Source organism: Mytilus galloprovincialis, chromosome 5, assembly GCF_965363235.1.
Source record: "Mytilus galloprovincialis chromosome 5, xbMytGall1.hap1.1, whole genome shotgun sequence".
Taxonomy (NCBI): Eukaryota; Metazoa; Mollusca; class Bivalvia; order Mytilida; family Mytilidae; genus Mytilus; species Mytilus galloprovincialis.
The window spans coordinates 28,883,487-28,904,431 of record NC_134842.1 but is presented as its reverse complement, the minus strand read 5'-3'; the positions used below and the strand labels follow the sequence as shown (position 1 = coordinate 28,904,431).

General features: G+C 30.9%; 1 protein-coding gene across 12 annotated transcripts in view; it reads right to left on the bottom strand.

Moving 5' to 3' along the window:
- Positions 1-10,486: 10,486 nt before the first annotated feature.
- The window catches only part of LOC143075549 (uncharacterized), a 127,177-nt gene continuing 116,718 nt past the window's right edge, over positions 10,487-20,945 (bottom strand). For 7 of the 12 annotated variants that reach the window (XM_076251014.1, XM_076251016.1, XM_076251008.1 and 4 more), the window contains 4 exons: positions 19,517-19,595; positions 17,564-17,693; positions 15,104-15,255; positions 10,487-14,039 (listed from right to left, as the gene is read on the bottom strand). In XM_076251014.1, coding sequence (XP_076107129.1) covers positions 13,889-14,039; positions 15,104-15,255; positions 17,564-17,693; positions 19,517-19,595 — 512 coding nt within the window. In that variant the 3' untranslated portion in view covers positions 10,487-13,888. Of the gene's footprint in view, positions 14,040-15,103; positions 15,256-17,563; positions 17,694-18,792; positions 18,908-19,516; positions 19,596-20,945 lie in introns of all 12 variants that reach the window. The other 5 variants (XM_076251015.1, XM_076251017.1, XM_076251009.1 and 2 more) reach the window with 2 other exon arrangements.

The window sequence follows — 20,945 nt, the reverse complement described above, 5'->3', positions numbered from 1 at the left end:
CTTTCCAGTCTATTTTTTATTATTTTTTTCAGCTCCAGTGATTTTAATAGCTACGCAGTTTTCCATTTTAACATACAGTGGTCATAACTCATATTGTATATACACATTTTTTTGGGTGGTAAAAAAGTAGCTAAGCCCTATATGCTTAAGGTGGTACCCAACACATTAACTAAATTTAATTTGGCTCGTTTAATTTTCTTAAAATTTTGACAAAGTATTTACTTTGACCCTTTGAAAAATATATAAAAATGTCAAAAAAATTGTACCAGCCGTTTTATCAGAAAAATTACACTGGTTATATAGCAGTTTGACAAACGCTTATTTTGATCATTGAGAAGCTTAATATTCCCTTAATAACACAACGTAATTAAAACGTTTAGATGATTTTAAAGAGTTATCTCCCTGTAGTGTTAGGTACCACCTTTACTGCAATTAAAAGAATACATTTATTTGTTAACCATGTTTACATACGCATGGCTTATTTGAGCACTTGGTGAATATATCCTATATTAACAGTCATTAATAAATGATTAGCAAAACTAGTTGTAAATGCAAATAAAAGTTAGTATTAATTCAAAAAACAATTTAGGATATCGAATAATGATATATTGGAAATTTACGTTTCGAAAAATAACTACCATTCAAGATGGCCACTAAACACTTCAATAGTCCTCAGTTGATATTCTTTGTCATAAGAAATATGAAAGTTTATCAAAATTGGTAAAGAAATATATTTTTCATATTTTTTCTAATTATTTTTATTATTTTTTGGACATTATTTCAAAATGGCAGCCCAGAGCTGCCATTTTTGATTTTCTGAATTGGGTCTATAGCTAAAAATGTTAGTTATGACCTCAGCTAACACTCTGCAAAGTTTGATGCTTTTACTACAATCTGAGCAATTGTTTCACAATTCAACTGGACTATATATGATTGTTATGAAATTTACATCAAATTTATATCACAAATATTTTGCGTTGACCGTTTAAATAATCGGGTACTAGTATAGTGTATCATGAATTATTTTTAAGAGAAATATGTCCCTTAGAATTTGTGTAAAATTGGATGTAAGCTCTCTCAAGTCGACTGGTATCTTTCTTGTCAAATTTTACTAAATTAATATTGATTATGTCTGGCACAAATTTAAAAACCAGTGCCTATCACCTATTTGTAGTTGAATTCTTGACCTTTTAACAGTCCGTTCTGATTTTGTTTTTGGATTTCGCTTCGGATTAGATATATTTAAGTGCAGAAGAAACAGATTTGCCTTTAATACTTCTCAAAGGTCTTAATCATAGAATTTTAGGGAAATGTCGATGACCAGTAAAACGAAGTTATAACCATTGTTGTATTTTTCAAATTAGGTTTTGTTCATCAGATCAATATTCCATTGATCGTATTTTCTATTTATGGTGGTCGACGTTATTAAAATGATTTATTTGCGTGTCTTTGCATACTGCATCGTCCAATTATTCTTGTCGTTGAAGCCGTTTAACGAATCTTGTATTTATTTTGCACGAATTTCTATCTTTTTACAAAAATCTTAACAATTTCTATAATAAGAATTTGTTAAGAGAAATTACGGATAAGACATATAGTTCGCCTATCTTTAGTTTAATCTATACTCTTTGATATAGTCATGAGAATGGAAATTTCAGTGAAAGGAAAACAGGTTTGGACACTGGATAATATGGATAACATAGAATTTTGACCAATCCTCGTATTATCTAATTGAAGAGGAATGTGTTTTGGACTTCAAGATGTTTGATACTTGCCCAAGGTATTATCGAATTTTCGAGAAAGGAATCAATGCTGGGACATTACAGGAAGAGACACAAAATTAACCAACCATATTTTCGAGCAGTCATGCGTATTCACTGAGCAATAGTGGGTATCATCGCGCTACGATGTGGTAGCATTCATACCAACACCTTCACTATCACTACGGAATGTGGTTCTGCATCATCCGTTCATCATGATGTTAGCCTAACTTACTGTTATAGAGACGAGGTATAAATGAAAACATGTTTGGCGCGAGCACGTACTATGATTACACATTTACCTTATAGGATTCTGAGGTGTAATAAACGGTGAAATGAAGACCTTTTTAAAACATTTGACCGGAAATTTGAATGACCACTCATTCATAGGCTCTGTTCAAATCTTTTCATCCTAGTCGATTGAATAAGAATCGCCATTAATAGTAAGCATGTATGGCAATGCTATATATGTGTATAGCAGCCATCACAAAATCTAAGTACAGTTAGTTTTATTTAAAATGTGTTCTTAGAGAGACGAAACAAGAGCATGAATAACCAGTATAAATTTAAGTTAGCAAAAATCCAGTGAAGTTGGAACGTCCATATTTGCTAGACAGATATATCCTAATAATCCAAAGAAATTCATAAATACACAGGGGGACACAAAATTAATGACCATGTTAAACCTTTTGCAACGGTATGAAACCGAAAACTACGGAAGACTGATAGATATCCTTCTATTATACCAGAATCCATCGAGTGTGTAGGTAAAGGTTATATCATTGTTCGTCTTGCTGGTTAGCTGAACCGTTTAGTCATTTTTAGGTTCGGTATACCACCCTCCATTCGGGACAGTCTAGTCTAACAGACAGATGGATTACTTATCTGTCGGACTCGTCTACTCTTAAAGGAGTACAGTATACCTATCTTAATAATGACTACACGGTTAATCTAGCAAGCAAGCTCACCGCAGATAATACCTCAATGAATGTTGATGTAATGTATTCATAAATCGATCAGAACATTATTGGTGGAGTGGTAACTGCAGATTATCATATAAACAATAAAGAACTAGATTTATCGCAGTCTGATATATAAAAAACATTTCAAAGTGAAAAGACTTACAGACAAGTGAGAAACATGCCTTCATGTGATGATCGTTATGTAGTCTCTGAAAGAATGTACGATATAGCTAGGCACACGAAAAGAGAATGTTCTTAAAAATATTGACTTCACACACAAAATATGCGAAGAAGATGAAGACACCATACGACCGAAAATATCTCATTATGATATTGACAATGATGAGGATGTAGCTTATACGAAGTAAGCAGACCTGACCAGACAAGATGAGGGAATACGGAATACGTAGGGAATGAACACGACCAACGCCGGGGATAAAGCATATCAGAAAACCAAGATCAGAGGACTGCAATTCGGTAAACTACATTGTAAGGGGTTTGAAAAAAAACCAAAGATGATACGTACATGAGAAGGCCGTACAAGTTGATAACCTTGGTGAAGTTTTTGAAAATGACTACAGCAAAAGTGAAGACGCTGACAAAGATAGCGAAGATGATTACAAATAGCATAAGTAAAAGAACTTTGTCATCTGAAAATATCAAGTTCATTGCCAAAATCGTATATTGCAGATGGCTTCGCAACAGAAGTTGAAGACAATATAGTACTACCCATCTCGTCCCACTAGCTTAATTTGTGGGTCCTGATTAGTTGTAAAGATCTGTTAAAAAGTGTATAGGAAATTCGTTCTTAATTTATACAAGATTCGTAAAGAAACATACAGCCTGCATAGACCTGTAAAACGATATTTTAGCATAACGTCATCGTTACTTGAATAAAGTAAGACGAGCAATGGGGTGATAATTTGATGAACAAGACAGAATTTGAAAAAAAATAACAGTGGTTATAGCTTCATTTTAGTAGTCACTGATGTCTTCTCCAAGTATCTATGACTAAGACCTTTGAAAAAAAAGAAAGGTAAATCGGTGGTTTTTTTTTGCATTCAGAGGTGCCGTATCAAATGGGAAGCGATCACCAAATAAAATCAGAACGGACAAAGGTCGAGAAATCAAAGCCAGATAGTTAGCTTTACTACTAAAAGGAAAAATATTGAATAATTGTTTGCACGTAAACGTCGACGTCAGTCAAGGCCAACTACGCTGAGAGGGTGAGGCTATACAGCTATTTTGCATACAAACATTCGTATGATAACATAAGATCTACATAACTTTACTTGTAGTGAAATCAAACCTTTCATTGAAAAGTTTGCATGGCGCTGGTGAATAGTTGTATCAGGGTTATGATTTGATTCTCCAGACGCGCGTTTGGTCTCCACAAGACTCATCAGTGACGCTCAGATCAAAATAGTTTTCAAAGCCTAACAAGTGCAAATGAATAGCATTGAGGAAACGAAATTACAAAAAAAGTTGTGCCAAGTATGGCTAAGGTAATCAATTCATCCAATCGAGTCAATTGTGCCAGTGATGGAAAATTTAAAATATGACTCTTCAACTGCGTACCTTAAATTGCCTTTTTAACTTTTTAATTCAAGCGTTATTTGCTAGTCTATATTTTGACATTTAGTTGCCTTTCTTTCAGACATTCTGCTGATATCTCTCGTTTATACCATATATTAAACTCATATTCTTTAAGACATTGGGTTGATATTTTATAATAAGACCATATACTGACCTCAGGATATCGTTCTCTGTGTCATTGGGTTAAAATCTCAGACTATATATTGACCTCTAGATACCTTTTTTGCATAATTTGGGCGGAAGCTTCATCTAAATTTTTTACTGAATTGAATCTAGATATGGTTCTTTTTATCATTAGGTTTATGCATGTGTTTAAGACTGTATATTGAACCCCCCCCCCCACACACACACACACACACATGTCTTTCTGAGTGTCATTTGTTCCATGTCTCATCAACGTAAACCAACATAATTTCCTTCTTTCTTGTGTAAATATATAAAGTTAAGGCAACAGGTACGTGAATTGGTGATCTCACGTAATTTTTCCAACTATTTGGAACTGCAAATGTTTTATGAAATTTCTTTTACAAGAAATAATTTTGAGTTCTGAAAAATTGACGAGGAATGGATGATGGAAACTAATCCAATTTAAGAGAGTTAGCCATCCATGCATGGCTATGGGGTTTGTTAGTTCATATTGAAATATTGGTGAAATTAAAATTAATCTACAATTTTTTCATCATACATTTCTTAATAACTCTCCATATTCAAAAAAATATTCCTGATTGAAAAAAAATTGTTTTAATTACTTTTTACTCTTTCTCAGCAAGGAATAAATATAGAAAATAAATGGAAACTAGAGGCTCTAAAGAGCCTGTGTCGCTCACCTTGGTCTATGTGAATATTAAACAAAGGAAGCAGATGGATTCATGACAAAATTGTGTTTTGGTGATGGTAATGTGTTTGTAAATCTTATCTTACTAAACAGTCTTGCTGCTTAAATTTATCTCTATCTATAATGAACTTGGCCCAGTAGTTTCAGTGGAAAATGTTAATAAAAATTTACAAATTTTATGAAAATTGTTAAAAATTGACTATAAAGGACAATAACTCCTTAGGGGGTCAATTGACCGTTTCGGTCATGTTGGCTTATTTGTAAATCTTACTTTGCTGAACATAATTGCTGTTTACAGTTTATCTCTATCTATAATGATATTCAAGATAATAACCAAAAACAGCAAAATTTCCTTAAAATTACCAATTTAGGGGCAGCAACCCAACAATGGGTTGTCAGATTCATCTGAAAATTAGAGGGCAGATAGATCTTGATCTGATAAACAATTTTATCCCATGTCAGATTTGCTCTAAATGTTTTGGTTTTTGAATTATAAGCCAAAAACTGCATTTTACCCCTATGTTCTATTTTTAGCTGTGGCGGCCATCTTGATTTGATGGCCGGGTCTCCGGACACATTTTTAAAACTAGATATCCCAAAGATGATTGTTGTCAAGTTTGGATTAATTTGGCCCAGTAGTTTCAGAGGAGAAGATTTTTGTAAAAGATAACTAAGATTTACGAAAATGGTTAAAAATTGACTATAAAGGGCAATAACTCCTAAAGGGGTCAACTGACCATTCCGGTAATGTTGACTTATTTGTTAATCTTACTTTGCTGAACATAATTGCTATTTACAGTTTATCTCTATCTATAATAATATTCAAGATAATAACAAACAAGAGGCTCTCAAGAGCCTGAATCGCTCACCTGAATTGTTTTGGTTTAATCTCATATCAATGATTATTTTGGCTTTTCAATTTATTTAAATGTTCTTTGAATCGTCCTATTTTCTTCAAAAGCAAAAAAAAAATCATTTTCTCCTATGTTCTATTTTAGCCATAGGAGCTATGTTTCTTGACATACAAGGAAATGAAATATAAAATTTATACTAGAAACTCTGAAACTCTAAAACTCATTTAGCCTAAGTTTGGCTGAAATTGATACCGCAGTTTCAAAGGAGAAGATTTTTTAAAGTAAGTCAACATGATGAACAAATTGTGAAAAAAGTCTTTAAGGTAAGGTTTGCATGAAACCTGGATTTTTTTCTCAGTGATATTACACCAATATGATACATCATTTTGTTCAGGGATGAGTACCCAATCATTTAATGAAAAAAAATCAAACATCGCCCGTCCAGTTTTTTCATGTTAAAAGCTCAAAATTCCGATTTTTGACGATTTTTAGGGAAAATTGTATTTGAATTCTTCTGAAATAATAATGTATGCGAGTGACTATAAAAAAATAAAACTGAACAAAACATGTATAAATTATTGTGGTCCATTCATTAATATTAAATTTTAATTAAAAAAATCATAAAAAGTTTCTAAAAACAAGATTTTTAATTTTTGGGTTAAAAAAAAACCCGTTGCCATGGCAACAAAAAGCCAAAAATATCCTTTTTCCGGGTCCACCGTTTTTGTAAAAAACAGTGAACTTTAGGATTAAACTATTTGCATTATAATGAGCTAATAAAATTGGTATGTCCCCGAACTCGTTTTTACGGAAATGGCCGTTATGTGTTCATCTTGTCATTTCTGTAAAACACAAAACTATTTTGTTTGTTAATCTCCAAAGAAGAAAGTCATCTTTAATAGCATCTTTTTACAAAGAATCATTTTGTCTTGTAACACTTTGGGACTGACCATAGTCAATGAGAGAAAACAGTGATTAACTTAGGGATGACATCAAAAGATCAATGTAGGACAAAAAAAACTGAATTCAAATAGTTTGGGGGGAGGGGGATAAAAGTTGCTGCAAGTTTTTATTAATTTGACATCGATTTTACATATATATCCATATTGGTCAATCAAATTTTTCCCAAATTAAGTTAAGAGGGGGAGGGGGTCAGTGAACAAACTATGTGAATTAAGTTTTTTTTTTTATCCTACATTGAACTTTTGATGTCGTCCCTTAACTTTTATGCCCACAACTATCAGTCGGAAGGGGAGGTATTTAAATTAAGTCATACTTGTGTACTAATACATGTACAAGACTCGGGGTTTGAAGGAATGTGTCCATGGGACATTGATGATGCCCCCTCTTGCATAAATATAAACCATTATAAAGCATTACGTATAAATTTTATAACATTTGGTTGAAGCAAACTAAAGGTAGAGAACATAAACGAAAAATTCAGAAAACGACCTCATAAAAATACTCCGAGCGTCGTCACTACTTCATTATCATCTCTTATATATATACGGAGAAAGACTAAAAACTATCAATTTCCCGGATTTTATAGTGAGTCCGTGCATGTGTAGAGACACATGTTACCCTCCTTGTTTTTAGATAAATTTATTCAAAGTTGACTGATATGCATAGAAGTTTGTTTGATAAGGGGTTGTAAAATGTCCGGTGGCAAATACTTCAGGTATGTTCAGGACGACACAATACAATAGTTGTGTCTAAAAGACACATTTTTAATGCATCCATAAAAAAAAATACGATTAGAAACATTCCGTCAGTTGTAAAAGTGATTGATAAAATAACATATATTTCGAATGATGTAAACGTGTTGGTTGTGTGCGTATTTGCGGACAAACCTTGCAAACTGTACATTTGAAAGACCAAGTCAACATTCTGTCATTCGTAAAAATTATGCAATAAAAATATCTGAGAATATATATATGCATCCTGTATAAGTAAAACACATCAGTGGCGCATTATGTAAATTCCAACCATTTAAACGAAATTGACTAAAATTGTCACAAAAAATGTACCGTTTTTCACTCAATCCTGCGTTTCTATAATTTGTATTTATACTTTATAAAAAATCGGAAACGGCGTGCATCAGACTTACAAATTCAATGAAAGAGACAGCTTAACAGTCAGTGAAAAAATTATCGGGGTTCTTGAAGCAGAATAAACAACACTTCTATCTTGTGAAAGGACAGGACGGGGACAAGCCATCAAAACACAAGATATTAGATCGATTTCTGTTGAAATGAGCTTCCCATACATTAGTTTTTTTTAAAGGTTTTACGGCGGGTGACAATTTAAGAGAAAAGGGACGGGAGAAAGGAGAAATGTGTACCCTGTCCGACCACTCATAAATCTAGAACTGTAAAAGTGACGACATCAAAATTCAAATTTATTCTGTGTTTTTGTGGTAAAAAGCATTATGCATAAGTTTTATATATCAGTTGGTTGAGGCAAACTAAAGTTAGAGAACGGAAACCAATTTTGTAAAAACGGACGTACATTCGGATGGACGTACAAACAGACAAGGATAAAACTCATTACCCCCTTGCTACGTCGGGGGCATGAACATGTACATTCATGAAATGAAATAAAATAAAATTCCGCGAAACTTTATGAATGGTTTTTGCACAAAGACGTTACGGCTTAACGTGACGTCATATAAATGAAAACTAACAAACTGAAGGTCATAACGTTACTTGTACGATTCAAATTTTGATAAAATTACATCAAAACGGCAATTTTGAGGTAGGTGTTGTTTTATTTTCGATAATATTGTAGTTATCGAACATTGGTTAATCAAAGCAATTCAAAATGGCGGATCCCTCCTTTTTTCAATTATTTGAATTCGAGTTATCTCCCTGTGTACGCAAACCCTACCTTAAAGGGCAATAACTCCTTAAGAGGTCAATTGACAATTTTGGTCAAATTGACTTATTTGTAGATTTTACTTTGCTTAACATTTTTGCTATTAACAGTTTATCTGTATCTATAATAATATTCAAGAAAATGACCAAAAACTGCAAAATTTCCTTAAAATTACCAATTAAGTGGCAGCAACCCAACAATGGTTTGTTTGATTCATCTGAAAATTTCAGGGCTGATAGATCTTGACCTAATGAACATTTTTACCCCATGTCAGATTTGCTCTAAATGCTTTCGTTTTAGAGATATAAGCCAAAAACTGCATTTGACCCCTATGTTCTATTTTAAGTAACGGCGGCCATGTTTTTTGACGGATCAAAAATCGAAGCACACACTTTGTGCAGGATACTCTAAGGAACAATCATGCTAAGTTTCATTCAAATCCATTCAGTAGTTTCAGAGGAGAAGATGTTTGAAAAATTGTTAACGACGACGACGACGACGACGGACGCCAAGTGATGAGAAAAGCTCACATGGCCTTTTAGGCCAGGTGAGCTAAAAACAGCAAAATCTCCTTAAAATTACCAATTCAGGGGCAGCAACCCAACAAAGGGTTGTCCGATTCGTCTGAAAATTTCAGGGCCAATAGATCTTGACCTGATCAACAATTATACCTCATGTCAGATTTGCTCTAAATGCTTTGGTTTTTGAGTTATAAGCCAAAACTGCATTTTACCCCTATGTTCTATTTTAAGCCGTGGCGGCCATCTTGGTTGGTTGACCGGGTCATGCCACACATTTTTTAAACTAGATACCCTAATTATGATTGTGGCCAAGTTTGGTTAAATTTGGCCTAGTAGTTTCAGAGGAGAAGATTTTTGTAAAAGATAACTAAGATTTACGAAAAATGGTTAAAAATTGACTATAAAGGGCAATAACTCCTAAAGGGGTCAACTGACCATTCCGGTCATGTTGACTTATTTGTTAAGCTTACTTTGCTGAACATAATTGCTGTTTACAGTTTATCTCTATCTATAATTATATTCAAGATTAAAAAAAAAAAAAGCAAAATTTCCTTATAATTACCAATTCAGGGGCAGCAACCCAACAAAAGGTTGTCCGATTCGTCTGAAAATTTCAGGGCAGATAGATCTTAACCTGATCAACAATTATACAACATGTCAGATTTGCTCTATATGCTTTGGTTTTTGAGTTATAAGCCAAAAACTGCATTTTACCCCTATGTTCTATTTTTAGCCGTGGCGGCCATCTTGGTTGGTTGACCGGGTCACGCCACACATTTTTTAAACTAGATACCCTAATTATGATTGTGGCCAAGTTTGGTTAAATTTGGCCCAATAGTTTCAGAGGAGAAGATTTTTGTAAAAGCTAACGACGACGGACGCCGACGCCGGACGCCGACGCCGACGCCGGACGCCGACGCCGGACGCCGGACGCCGGACGCCAAGTGATGGGAAAAGCTCACTTGGCCCTTCGGGCCAGGTGAGCTAAAAATGTAGAAATTGAAAATTAATAAAATTGAAATAAGAACACACATTATTTTGAAGATTCACAATAATGACCCCCAAATAAAGAAAACAGAATCTATATTTTTATCACTTGTTTATTATCAATTTCTTCAATATTTATGTTCATTCAAAAAAATCTTAAAAAATAATATTAAAGCAAAATAATCAACCTACAACAGATTACACATAACAAATAAATGCAGAAAATATAAACAAAATGTAATGTTAAAAATATGGCAAGCTATGTGTGGTTAGAGTAGATAAATATTGAGGTTTTGTTTGCTTTTTTAAAAGCAGAGATACATGTACAATAAAAAAATATTCTTATGAACTAGGTGTGTATACATATATGTGTTTATGTCTAACAATAAAAGTTAGGGTCCAAACTTGTTGTTTCAAGAGCATAGTTTGCCAAAAAATTCATGGAAGGTAATTTATTCCAGTTGTTTTGCATAGTTCCATGAATATACAAGGGAGGTAACTTAATTTAGATGTTTTGCAAAGTTCCAAGAAATTCAAAGATTGGAACTTTTGGGATTTGAAAGTGTATTTGAAATACTGTGAAATTCTGTATGTATTACCAGTATTGAAGACAATGTTCATATCACCTTTATTTTCACTAATTTTGTGACTGATAAAATCTGTATGTATTACCAGTATTGAAGACGATGTTCATATCACCTTTATTTTCACTAATTTTGTGACTGATAAAATCTATCAATAATTCTCTCCTGTGTATTTGATCTTAAAAGTAAGATCAAAATCAGGAGGAAAAAAAATGAAAAAAAACCCACCTTGCAAACTGCCTTTCTAGCTTACAAACAATAAGTTTGGACTTAGGACCAGTCACAGAAATATAAATATTGCATAGCTTTCTTTTCCAGTAAAATACATTTTTAAAATATATTTCTAAAAATAGTTAGAAATCTATCAATTTTTTTTCAAATCTGTAAAATTCTACATTATTAAAATTAAATGGCAGATTTTACATGAACTATTTAAATAAACAGATATGCAATATACAGACACAAGAAAGGGATGAGCTTAAGTAAAACATTCCTTGGAATCAATATCAGGTTAACCATGTGATATATGAAAGACAAGACTATGATTGGTGAGTTTATGGTCACCTGACCTAAATAAACAAATCTACACTAATATATATATGCTTTAAATATACAACTCTTTAAGTACATTGCTTTATACATAGAAAACATTTCACAATAATAATTGCAAATAAATATTTGGATTTCATAATCACATGCATATGTTGACATATTTGGGATAATCCTATGTCATTTCTCAAGAATCCCATGATGTTTTGACATCAAAATACTTATCATGAGAATATTATTGTTTTTGTGAAAATAAATGATATTTACACAAAAACAGATGACATCTTTACCCAAGTGCAGACAATTTTTTTTTTTTACAAAGTCTAAGCTTGTTTCATAAAACATGCTTATTTTTCAACAATAAATCACTTTTAAGAGAAAAGAAAGTGTGTGGTGGAAAAACTGAACTGTTACTTGGCAGTAAAATGTTTACATTTGTTCACAGTTACTTTATAGATCAGTACCACACAATTAGGTTTAAAGATAAAGATTACAGCTGAATTTTAAATGCATATATATGAGAAAACAAAAATGTTTTAAAATCTGAAAGCATAAGAATTTTTTTTTATGGACAAAAATGTTTATAGCAGCATAAAACAAGAATCAAAAGTATAATAAAACGACGAAAAATAATAAAATATTGCAAAAGACCCTGAGGTTCTACACTATAAATATATATTGCAACAAAGTGAGATATATATCTTATGATATATTGCATAGCTGAATATGCATGGGTATGTATAGATATAGATTTGAAAGATTACTCCAAGAAAACAATCTGATTCTGCAAATAATTATTTTGGACATGTTCACCAAGAAATCAATAGATTCAATCTACTTAGAAAACAGTAAAAGTTTGCTTCCACTGAAAACTGTTATAAATTTTTATGTTGACAATTTTTCTATTGTTCAAAATCAATTCACAAAATTCTTTTTTTAAATCTGCTTTTGCAGGAGCTCTTTTAATTTTTTTTAATAATATCTGATTAATGAAAATAGAATGACCTCTAAAAGACATTAACTTGTGGATAATATTAAACCACAATCATACAATTTATTGAAACAATTCAATTTGCATAGTAAGTTATAGAGATCATAATTACTGAACAAATCATAAATTACAATATGTCAATCTGTATTTTATGTACACAAATTTTATATGCATCATATCTAGGTTTTTTGTGCAAGCTTTTTTAATAATAATGTAAGCAATGCACAAATATTTACATAAATAACTGTTTTTCCCCGCCTGTCTTGTATGAAAGCTTGCAAAGCAAGGAGTAGCTAAATGTATACATTGCTCAAGATACAATTTGACTATCAAAACCATTAAATATTTGAAAAATTTAAATGCGAACCTACAAATCTTTTTGAAATATTTCTACTATGTGCAAAATGCATAAAATCCAGTGCTAAATTGAACTACATACTTAGGTTTTTATGTTTACAAATTCTGCATTTTTGTCTACTTAAATCATACAACCTGTATATGAGCATAGATTTGGCACATGATTGAGATAAAAATAAAACACTGAGCCAAAAGAAATGGCTGTTACAATGCTAACCTTCCCTCTCAGTTAAAAAGGTATTATCAATTAGAACTGCTTTCATAACAATTCTGTAAATTTGGTTGTTTATAGCAAAAAAACTTCCATAATTATGTCTTGTCTAGAAATATTCAATTTACTAACAGACAAGAAATGAAAGTGATTAAAACATGGCAGTTATTCTGTATATTTTTAATTCTTAAAATACTAAGAATGAACATAATTTGCATAAAGATATATACTGAATCAAAAAGCCAACAAGTAGACATATTGAGTTTGGTACCATCATCTGATATCTATACCGTCAAACTTAAACTATTTTACCATACCTTAATGATTTTAACCCCTTGTCCCACTTGCACAATCATAATCATGATAAAAGCCCTTAAACGAAATTTTCTGAAAATCTACACAAAAATATGTTGGCTTGGTAGAACTTTTCCTAAGGGATATGTATATCATATATGTTCACTTAAAAGTAAAAACAGAAAAATAATAATAATATAAATCTTTAACAAAAAGTACATATTAAATCACAGACTATAATCTGATAAATAAAAATTGTTCCGAATGGCAAACCTCGGACTTCTTCCTACAATAATATCAGTCATTTGAACAAAAATTATTGCCTTCTAAATATCAATGTTACACAGAAAATAAATGAAACCTTCCATGAAAACAGAAAAAAGTCAAAGAGATTGCAAAATGTTATATTCTCGTAAACAATCAAAGAGGTTGAGCATTTAACTGTGTCCACATTTTGACATTCTAAAAGTTATCATGATAGAATTGATTTACTGAATCACAATTGCAGTTTATTTATTGCTCTTTTTGTGCCACGGCATTTCTAGGATGATCGTTGAGTTTTCGGTAGAAGCTCTGTACATATGTAAACACACATTTCCAATCTGGTTTCTGCATTTTAACCATATCATCTACATCTAATAATGGAGCAATGTCGGCATATTTCCTGTAAATAAATATAATAAATAAGATATTATTTGGACAACAATTCTTCATACATTATTTGATTCTGAAAAAAGTAAAAAATTTACATTCTCCATTTAAAGACCTAGATCCTACAAAAGAGCTCATATCTCCAAATTGAAGATGACAACTCCTTTATTTCTGCATCTTTCATTATTATTTGATATAAACCCTTTATAGCTTGGTGTTCTGTGTAAAGACCTTTATAATAGTTACTTTGACCAATAGTTGTCAACTTTTTACACATTGTGACTTGAATGGAGAGTTGGAATCATGGGCACCCGTGTCACATCTCTTTTATATTGTTAGAGTGCCAAGGAAAAGGGGAGAGAGTCATTGCCTGTAATGTTTAAAATCCATGACCAAACAAGAATGTGTCCACAGTACACGGATGCCCCTCTATGTTTAGTGGACCGTGAAATTGGAATAAATTCTCTAATTTGGCATTAAAATTAGAATGATTTTATCAAAGGGAACATGTATACTAAGTTTCAAGTTGTTTGGACTTCAACTTCATCAGAAACCACCTTGACCAAAAACTTTAACCTGAAGCGGGACAGACGGACGAACGAACGGACGGACAGACGGACGAACAGACGGACGAACGGACGCACAGACCAGAAAACATAATGCCCCTCTACTATCGTAGGTGGGGCATAAAAATATACCAAACAGTAATGATAACCAAAATATATCCTGTTAACTGTTCTGACATTATTGACACTAACAGTTTTACTTTAAAAATTAACAGCTATTTTGTTTACTGTTATTTTTTACTTATGATTTTGAATGAGCCTTTGGTATCTTTCACCTCTGTTTTGTTATACTGTAAATTCAGAAATCATTGTGTGCATTTATTATTGCCATTAGATCAAATCTCTCATTATTCTGTAATTTGTTGAACATTTAATTTCATAGTTCACCTATACCCACTAAATCCATAAAAATTGATATCCAATAGAAAATAAGGAATCAGCACTATGTCCTACTCTATTGGACAAAAGTCTGCAGGATATCATTGAATTGTATCTGTTTCTAATTACTTACTCTGCTATATTAAATGCCAATGTAAAGTTTGCTCGTCTCTTTTTAGGGTCCAATCTCGACCACTCAAAGGATTCTGGGTAAAAATGGTGGATCAGCGCACAGAAAGCCATACCATTGTTCCATGATGAGGAGAAATTTGTGACCTCCACATTCTGTAAAAGTTTTAAATAATATGAATAAAACAATTCAGTGCATCATATTTCTAATTAAATTCTTTTGGCTGTTAGAATAAACAACAAAATATTGTTTCCTTTCAAACAGATTTATAAAGAATATTATACCCAATATTTCGAAGAAAACAAAATTAAATGTAAAAACAGATTACCATTAAGCATTATAGAAATGTCTAAGCCAAATATTAATAAATTCTGTTGCAAACAAACGTTTTAACTGAATTGTAACATATAAAAAATACATTGAGGATAACATTTTTATTGAATAATTAAGTTCAAGTTATATGTGCCTATATCACCATTTGACTTAATTGTTTAGCCTCAGTCATTTCTGTACATAAAAATGGTACTGTGGCAAAAAAAAAGATAAGTAAATTTTAATTGATCTGGGATTATAAAATTTTAATGTTGAAAAATTCAATTATTTGTTTGAAATCAAATTTCATGTCCATGACCAAATGTACTTTCATAACGCGTTTATTTCAAATAATTTATTTCCTATTATTGTAATTTAAAAAAATATATAACTGGCAATGTTGATGTCAACAATAACAGACTGCACTATTGTTGTGAATGTACAATTTGATTGAAATGCATATCCTGTGTCATTTAGTCAGTTCAAAATCTCATCAGATCTCATGTCTTGATTACATGAATTTGACAATGATACATTCTACTTTCTGTTTTAAAAACCTATTGGATCCTCTGATTTTTTCCTAACGATACACCCTTTCAAACATTTGTAAGCAAGAAATTCATTGGCTGCTGTTAAAATAATTAGAACAGAAAGTAGAATATTATTGTCAGGTCCTTATAAATAAAGCATGAAGAACACAGGATTTGTATTTAATTTCTATTGTGAAGATAGTGAAAAAAAGACAAATCAGGTGGTAACTAGCAATGTTTTCTAACATCTTTGGAGGGTAACATCATGGTACTAAATAAATCTAAATCAATTGTCTAGAACAGAAATTTTTTTCTAACACCATAAAAGGGTAACGTAGTGCTAAATAAATCTAAATCAATCTTCTAGAAATTAAATTAAACTAAAAAGTTGCAAATTACTGTAATTTATACATAAAATAAATCTTAAAAATACAAAAATTACAAAAACAACTGTAATACTGGCAGTAGGTTCTACAAATAAAACAATAACATGGGATCACCAATGACATGTGTAACACACCACCATGCAGAGAATTAAAGTTTAAATAGATAGAAAGAAGAAAGTTAACTAAGAAAACATTCACTCCTGACAGATAAATTATTGAAGTAAAATTGCATTTCAAATTATATTATAATTTTGTGTTAACCAAAGTATAAGATCTTTTCATGATTGTTATATTTTTTTTTGGCTCAGATAAAATAAGGTAATGGTGCAACAATCATCAAGCCTTTTAACAGTATGCTTAATCTTAAGTTTGACTTTAGTTTTCAGCCTGAAATTCAAATATTGTATTTACGCTGTTGATAGAAAACAACTTTCTGTAAATTTCATTTTTACCTCAAAAATATTTTTGGATTAAAATTGAGTGTATTAAAAATTATTTTTTCATATTTATTTTCCAGCATTATTTTATATTCCTTATTTTTATGGCCAATTTTTCTCTATTCTTTTTTTTTTAAACTATCATCATCTATAGTGTAAACCCCATCTAGGCCATCACAATTCGTAAGATTTTTTTTTACATGAAAAAGAACAAATTTATCATTATTGGAATGATTTAAATACATTTTACATAAAACAGGCTATTATTTGAACTTGGAATTATTTTCAATTATGGAATTTGCATAATTTCTTGTGTTTAAAATTTTTAATAAATTCCATGTGTATTTGGTATTATAATCTTTTGAGCGGTTAATAACACTTTCCATACAATGTATTTTGGTTAGATAGTGTTGTGCGCGGCACAGTACATTCTATTGAAAATATACTATCTTCATTGTAATAGAAAGTGTTGTGCGCAGCACAGAACATTTCAGTACAGAATAAATATGGAATTTATTAAAAATTTCAATAACAAGAAATCAGGCAAATTCCATAATTAAAAATAATTCCAAGTTCAAATAATAGCCTGTTATAACTTTACTTTGAAATGCAACAATATTTCATAGAGAGAATAAAAATTCATTTCATGCAATAGTGCAATATTAGTGAAGAAACCGGGTTCCTTCAAAAGTTAGTGCCATTTTCTGGTTTCAATTAGCAGTTAAAACCACTCCCGCTTGGGAGAAGCCATGCAACCATAGTTTTGCCACATCCAAAACACATGCCACCAGATTATACCTCATAACCAGCCGTCATAGCTTTAGTCCAATTCAGGAGCATTTCTTTTATTGCACTTGGACTACGTCTAACTGCTGTCCCCCCACCTCGGCCGCCACCTCGGCCTCCTCCTCTACCACCGGCCATAAAACTTAGAAAATATCAAACGGTGTGAAAAAACGGCAAACTTAAAATGTTTGTGTGATTTAGATTTAAAAGCTGGATCGGAATTGCATGCAATGCTGAAATAAATCGGAATCTGAAAGAAAACCCTCTGTCCATTATAAAATGAAGCAATGGATGATGGGAAATGATGGTGGGTGACCATGACAACAAACACATCAGACAAGCAAGGGAGACAATCACAAAACAAAGGACAAATACAAAGGTAGGATCATCAAATACATCTCAAGTTGACTCAGGATTAACTAATTTTAAGATTGACCTAAACAAATGTACAATTTTTTCTATTGTTCTACTTTGTTTTTCCAATTTCTGTTAATAACTGCTTAAATTTTGAAGAAGAAAAAAAAAAATATTTTTTTTGGCAAATTTTATTTTCCATGTAACAAAACAAATAAAAGTTTCAGATAGCTAATGACAAAATTTTCATTTGAAGTTGCCCAAGAAAAGGTTTCACAACTCTACTGACAATTTTCATTGTACATAAACATATACATAGATTGTCATCCTTTAAAATTACAAAAAATAATTAATGCTTTCATTTTAGTAAGGAGGAAATTAGTTATATTTCAAACATAAAAATAATTGAAAAAAATTGTTAGCTATATATTTGTACTAAATGTTATATGACATATATTCAACTACTGATAAATATGTATGTACTGTATTGTATATATGCAGTACATTTATGTATATATGACTTGTATGTCAAAGCTGTGAGAGTATTTGAATACATTGAACATATGAAGATGTTAAATCAACCAATCAAAACTCAATTTAGTATATAGCTCAATTCTTGTTAATTATGTACTAACAATAATTAAATCAAATTTCAAAAAATCATTTATAATATTTTTTGCGTTGTTGAACTTAAGACTGGCTTTTGGCCAGCTGGTTACAATGCTTTTTGTAAAGAATCTGATTTTATATAAAAAAAGTTTAAACTAAATTCAAATTTTCATATTTTAGTGACATGAGTTTTGATTGGATAGGGAAAATGAGATGACAAGGATGTAAATGAGGAAAGTGACTCCATCTGCAGCTAAAAACAAAAGACTCAAATGTACCTCATATTCCTGGGTGTTGACTTGGATAAAGTTTAGTATTTCCTGTTTAATTGCTACAACATTTCTCTGCATAGTTTTGGCTGCTCGCCTAGCTAAAGTTACAGCTATTAAACCACTAAATAAATAAGGCAAGTCCATGTTAGTTTTTGATGATTTATGTGATACATTTTTAAAATGAAATGAATATTATAATGTACATATTGATATAGATTTTTTTTAATTTCTTACTTTTCAAATACAAAAGACAGGTTAATATGCTAATCTTTGTACAGACTGACTGCAGCCTTTTCTGTTCAATATGGTAAGTATGAATACATAAACCAAGAAAATATATTCATGATAAACCTTAGTTTCATGGTTATATAGACTCAATCTCACACAATGTAAATAGTACAATTTACAGATTTAAGACAACACTTATCTTTAATAAGTACTGAACTCCTTCCATGTACATTTGCCTAAATGTACACATAGGTAAAACATTTCCTATAATCTCTAATTGATGTGCAATTGTTAAAATTATCACTCTCAAATTCACTTTTAAATCAAACAGAACTATTAACAAGAACTGAAAAAATCTTGTGCTTCTAAATGCATTTGTTAATATTGATATATATTTTTGCTGAACTTTGGCATTTTGGTAAAAGTTTGTTTTTTGACTTGGATATAAACAGCGTAATTTAAAATGAGAATTATGTACCTATTTCATATTGTAAATACATACTTTGGTTTAGCACCACCAGCTCCAGCTGGTTCCATTGACTTAAACTTGTCCATGGCCCCCTTAGCACCAGCTGGTTGAGCTGAAATATACAATTATGACATTTTTATAAAGTGTTACATTTCCTTCTACTCACATTAAAATTATGTCCTCATTTTTTCTGTCAATCCTATAAATCACACGCAAAATGACAATTAACTGCCCTATTGATTATAAATATAATATTTCATTATCTTATCATTTTCTCTCTCTTTTTTATTTATATAAAACTAGGTCAAAATTTATGCAACATGCTTATCATCAATAATCTGAAAGAAAAATAAAATATAACAAAACATATATGCAGATGATGAAAGTACATGTATGTGAATATAATGTGATCATGAAATAAATAAAATAATGAGTGATAGAATGATTGAATGATAAAATTCTAAAGTTAAAAGTTAAATATGATTAGTTTGGATGAGACCATCATAATCTTTGTTTAAAATATTTACAATAAAACCTTGGTGTTTTAACTGTGGAAATAAATAATGAGTAACTAAACAAAAATTAAAAAAAAAAAAGAAAAAAAGTGTGGACACATATCAGTGTGGATAGAATATTTGGATATTTGACAGTGTTTTCTGACAAAAAGAGAATTCTCTAGTTTTTTCCATATGGTTCAATATTGTTTAAGGTAAGGTGTTTGTAGATGGGAATTAGGGGATGTATTAATTTTTTAAATTTCCAAAATTTCAATATTGTGACTAACATTTGTGTTAACAAACACAAGCAACAATATGAACTCAAGGACAGTTTGAACCAAATCACACAGCAAATAAACCAAGGTCTGTTTATTTCTATTGAAAAATAATATACAATATTTGTTACACTTATACAATATCTACATATTAATACAACATCAATATACAGTTAGTAATGCATACAAAAGTTACCGATATATAACAACATGCTACACACAAATATATACCAAGACATGCATATTACAATATATTTGAAACGATATTAGTAAGGTATATCATATCGGGGATATATAATTATTGAGAAATATAACGACAGAAATAAGATTAATAATGAATATAACTTGGATTAATTTTTCCAAGCCTAGAATTAAGGGTTGCTTGTAGTCAAAGTAAAATTCTATTACATAAAAAACTAACATTAATTTGTAAATTTCAGGTTAAACTGTTTTTCATTTCAATGTTTAAAGCATAAACAATTGAACTGTCTAAAGTTGCATTATTAAAATAAATGTTCAAATATTTATCAAAAATTCTTCATCAAATAGAAGTTTAAAGCATAAACCATTCAAAATTCTAAATGTTACATCCTTTAAGATAATTTTAACTGTTCAAATTTAATGTCAAAATACATAGGAAAATAATTTATGTAAGAGCTATAAAACCCAATTATAAACACTATCAAGGGA